General features: G+C 48.2%; 1 protein-coding gene and 1 long non-coding RNA gene across 2 annotated transcripts in view; both read right to left on the reverse strand.

The window, feature by feature from the left end:
* The window catches only part of ADI1 (acireductone dioxygenase 1), a 13,953-nt gene extending 13,530 nt beyond the window's left edge, over window positions 1-423 (reverse strand). The window contains exon 1 of the mRNA XM_006034221.3: window positions 296-423. Within this exon, the coding sequence (XP_006034283.1) occupies window positions 296-310 (15 nt within the window). The 5' untranslated portion in view covers window positions 311-423. The remainder of the gene's footprint in view (window positions 1-295) is intronic.
* Window positions 424-3,040: 2,617 nt separating this feature from the next.
* LOC112552003 lies at window positions 3,041-4,084 on the reverse strand. Its single transcript, XR_003096356.1, has 2 exons — window positions 3,882-4,084; window positions 3,041-3,655 (listed from the first exon to the last, which is right to left on the reverse strand). It is a non-coding gene; the product is annotated as an uncharacterized LOC112552003 (long non-coding RNA).
* Between the last annotated feature and the right edge of the window lie 6 nt (window positions 4,085-4,090).

Consider the following 4,090-nt stretch of genomic DNA (forward strand, 5'->3'; position numbering starts at 1 on the left):
CCCCGCCCCTCCGGCGGTGCCCTGCCAGCGGGGAGCGCGCAGCCCCTGGCTCCTCGTGCCCCCCGGCCCGTCCGGTGCAAGCAGGGAGCTGCCCGGATGAGGGGCAGGGAACCAGCCCCCCCCGCCCCGCCCCAGCATCCTGCCCAGCTTGGTCAGACCTGTCTGCTGCGCCCCGCGCCCACCCAGGACGCTTTAAGCCTCCTTGACTAAGGGAGACCTATGGGCACAGCCATCAGCTGTTTGCTTGGGACGCCTGAAAAAAAGAAAAGGGAGAGGGAGACCGCCCCGCACTCACCCCGTTGCCCCCCATCAGAGCCTTCTTCCTGGCCCTGCGTGGGGCAGCGTCTCCCCTTCATGGATTTCACAGACATTAGGGCTGGAAGGGACCTCAGGAGATCATCGAGTCCAGCCCCCCCCCCCCTGCCCAGGGGCAGGAAGTCAGCTAGGGTCAAAGGATCCCAGCAAGATAAGCATCCAAATGTCTCTGAAAGGAGTCCAGAGTAGGAGCTTGCACCGCCTCTGGCAGCAGTCTTTTCCAGACCTCGGGGGCTCGGACAGTGAAGAAGTTCTTCCTTATGTCCAGCCTGAAACGGTGTAGGAGGAGTTTGTGACGGTTCGACCTTGTCATCCCTTGGGGCGCTCTGGTGAACAGAACACCAACAGCCCCCACCCATGCCTCATGGTGGGCTGCATGGCCAGGCCACAGTGGCCATGAGGGCTGCTGGCTCCCACAGGGAAGCCAGCATTTTATTTTGGTAAGTTTTTTTTGGTGGGGGGAGGGTTGGTACTGTTACAACCCAAAGGGTGTGATTTTTGTTTTTGTGTGCGCTTTGGCACCACTGAATTATTTTCCCGACAAATTGTAGCTTTCTTTGCAAGGTGCATTTCTTGTTGCAGCACAGAAATGCTTGGTGCAAAGAGTTCCCGCCATTTGTATGATAATTCGAGCCCCATTATTGGATTGCGTTAAATTATTCACACGTGGAAGCTAGGAGTGCGGTTGCTAGCCGTATAAAAGGCTTGGGTGGTTTCCGCCCAAGTTGGGGAACTCCGAGGAGAACCCCCATAAGGGAGGACTCCACCAACACCAGGAGGAGGAGACTTCACGCTGTGTGAAGATCTCTAAGCGCTGCGGAACCTATTGGACCCAGTGCATTTAAAGCAGGCAACAGGGGTCTGATCAGCCTCTAGCCTCTCCCCGTCACCGAGCGCAAACCTCGATGTATCCCTCTCCCTGCGCGCAAAGAAAGGACCCACGGAGCCTAGCAAACTTCGTGTGAGTGAATTGTGATCAAATATTGTCTGAGTCCTCAAACGAAGATTTAAGCGGAGCTGTGCCTGGGGAACTGTCCAGCCTACACCGCAACCATCTTCGGTGTAAGTAAACAATCTTGAATCAACCATTACGCGTCCGTGCCTAATTCCAGCGTGTCACCTGTTCTCTCCGACCCAGCAAGCCCGGGCTGCTGGCCACAGCCCGCGCGGCGCAAAAAAGGGCCCGGATCGCTCCCTGCCACCCGCACATGGCGACGAGGATGGGATCTGGAGACGGCCCGCACAGGTACATTTCACAGACAATGCCCAATTCCACAATTCCTGTGAAGCTGCAATTTGAGTAGGTCCCTACCTATGACCCCTTTCTAACAGTCCCACACAAATGTCTGTTAACCAGCATTACAAAAAAAGAAGCTGGCTTCAGCCCAGGTCATGTGCTGGAATTTTAATGGTTTGAAGAAGAGCAATTACGCCCGAAAGCTTGCCAAGAACTTTTTCCCAACTACTCAGTTGGTCTAATAAAAGATATTGCATCTACTTAAAGAACCTGGACTGCCAATGTAAACATGAGATTTTTCCATGGACAATAATTTTGACAAGAATCCAGATTAGGCCAAGACACAGCATTTTCTGACTTTAATTCATGATCCAGCTGTTATTCTAGAGACAGAGCAGTCCCCAGCACCACACTGCAAAGCCAGATGTGTTCTAAAAGCACTGCTCAAACACTACATGGAGTAAAAAAATTGTCCTAGCTTCTGTAAGCAGGAAAAAACCAAAATAAAACATTACAATGCCTGTTTTTACTCTAAACTGTTACTCTCCAATGTGGCTATGACATATTTTGTTAAAGCTATTGAGAAACGGGGAAATCCACACAACTTGAGAACCTTGTGGGCAGGTTTGAGCTCTCTAACCAAGCTGCTAACTCCATTTTGGATATGCAGCCTTTCGCCTTCTCTCGTCTCTTTATCTCCATGGTGGCCTGAAATTATAAAGGGTGGTAGTTAATAATAGGTAATAGGTAAGCGCTAACCCACCAAAATATCCTTATCACCTTAGACAATAAGGGAGCTCCAACTGAAAAGAAAGATGGCTCAGGGGAAAGTCAACTTGGCAATGAAGTTCCCTGGCCGGGGACCAAAGGACCAAACAATGTCACAAACGAGTAGGAGCTGAGTGCTTTGGGGTCTCTCTCTAGCTAGGCTCAGCATGTGATGCTGAAGGGGGTTGTCTGCTGTCTGAGCCTGCTGGCTTCCTAAACACAGATGGAGCCCCAGACACCCTACAGCAGGGGTGAGCAAAATACAGGCCATGAGTTTCCTGTTTAAAGCAAAAATATAGACAAGACCTTTATTGCTGAGGAGGTTTATTACACCAATCCTTCACCATTACAAGATCTCCATTTCACAGCTGGGGAAGTTGAGCAACAGAGAACTGTTTGTCCAACATTATAGAGCAAGTCTGTGGCAGGGCTAGGAATAGAAACTAGTGAAGACAGATAAAGAAACGCTGGGTGTGCCTACACAAGAGGCCACTATGCAGTAACCAGAGTTCCTGTACAGCAGCGCCAGTGAATGTTTTTTAAGTGATGCTACTGCACAGTAGCTTAATAATACTGTACAATAATGTATTAGCACTGTCCTTGCTGTGACACACTACTGCACAGTATTATTCGACTACTGCACAGTCAGCATCTTGTGCAGATGCGCCCACTGTTATCTGGTTGGGTGCTAAAGTCCAGACTTGAAGAAAGCAACAAATATTCAAATTAGAAAAATCACTTTATTAATACTCTCTTCAAGAGCAAATCACTGCAATGCATTGTTACAAAGTCACAGGTCTAAGCATCAGGGTAGGACTAGGAAAATTGCTTGTAAAGGTTCAGATTTGCTAATTCATCTTATACAGATTCTTAGAGAAAATGAAATGCTCCACCCCTTACAGTGAGTCTGGGGCTCCTCATTGACACCTGCAGTAGACATGGGCATGTTCGACTATCTGCTGATGAGCTGGATCTAGATTGCTGACAGAAATCCAAGAATCAGATTCAGTGCATCAGTTAGTATTCCTCACATTTCTGCTGTAATATAGTTTGATGATAAACTGCAAATCCTAATACATTTAGTCACTAATCTAGAATATAATTTTTTACACTTGTTTGGTAAAACAGTTTTATGGGAATGTAAGATATAAAGTTATACACAAACATTTTCATCAGGTATAAATTGGTGATATATGCCAGCAGGAAGCATTATCACATCTCCCTTTTCCATGAAAATCTGGATCCATTGGTCATCTTCATCTCAAATGTCAAAGTAGCCACTTCCATTGAGGTTGTATTGATTTTGATCAGGTGTTCTTGGTAAAATATTTTTATCTAGGTTAGAAAGAAAGTTTCTTTTTTTAAATTTGTTGCAAGCAGAAATAAATCTAAGTCTGACCGTTCTACCGTGCCTGAGATTTTTCAAAGGAGTCCAGAAAGATACAAAACACTTTAAAAAAAGTATTATTGGTATTTTTATAATGCACTAAATGATGTTAACTGAACAGAAAGACCAAGCCAGGTTTAGCAGGAAAGCATCCATCAGGAGCTGGATATTTACCTTGGCTGCACCCAAAAAAGATATACGAGGGAAAAGGGGGAAAGGAGCTGGCCAGCCCCGGGGGCAGCACGGCTTGCCTCCCGAGGCCGCTGAGGGCGGCAGGACCTGGCAGGGTCCCGGCCCAGGGTGCGGGAAGCCCGGGGAGGCTACAGGAGCAAAAAAGCGGCTGTGGCTCCTGGCGCTACCTCCCCGTCAGTCCCGGGGCCGGG

Source organism: Alligator sinensis, unplaced genomic scaffold (assembly GCF_000455745.1).
Source record: "Alligator sinensis unplaced genomic scaffold, ASM45574v1 scaffold2_1, whole genome shotgun sequence".
NCBI lineage: Eukaryota > Metazoa > Chordata > Crocodylia > Alligatoridae > Alligator > Alligator sinensis.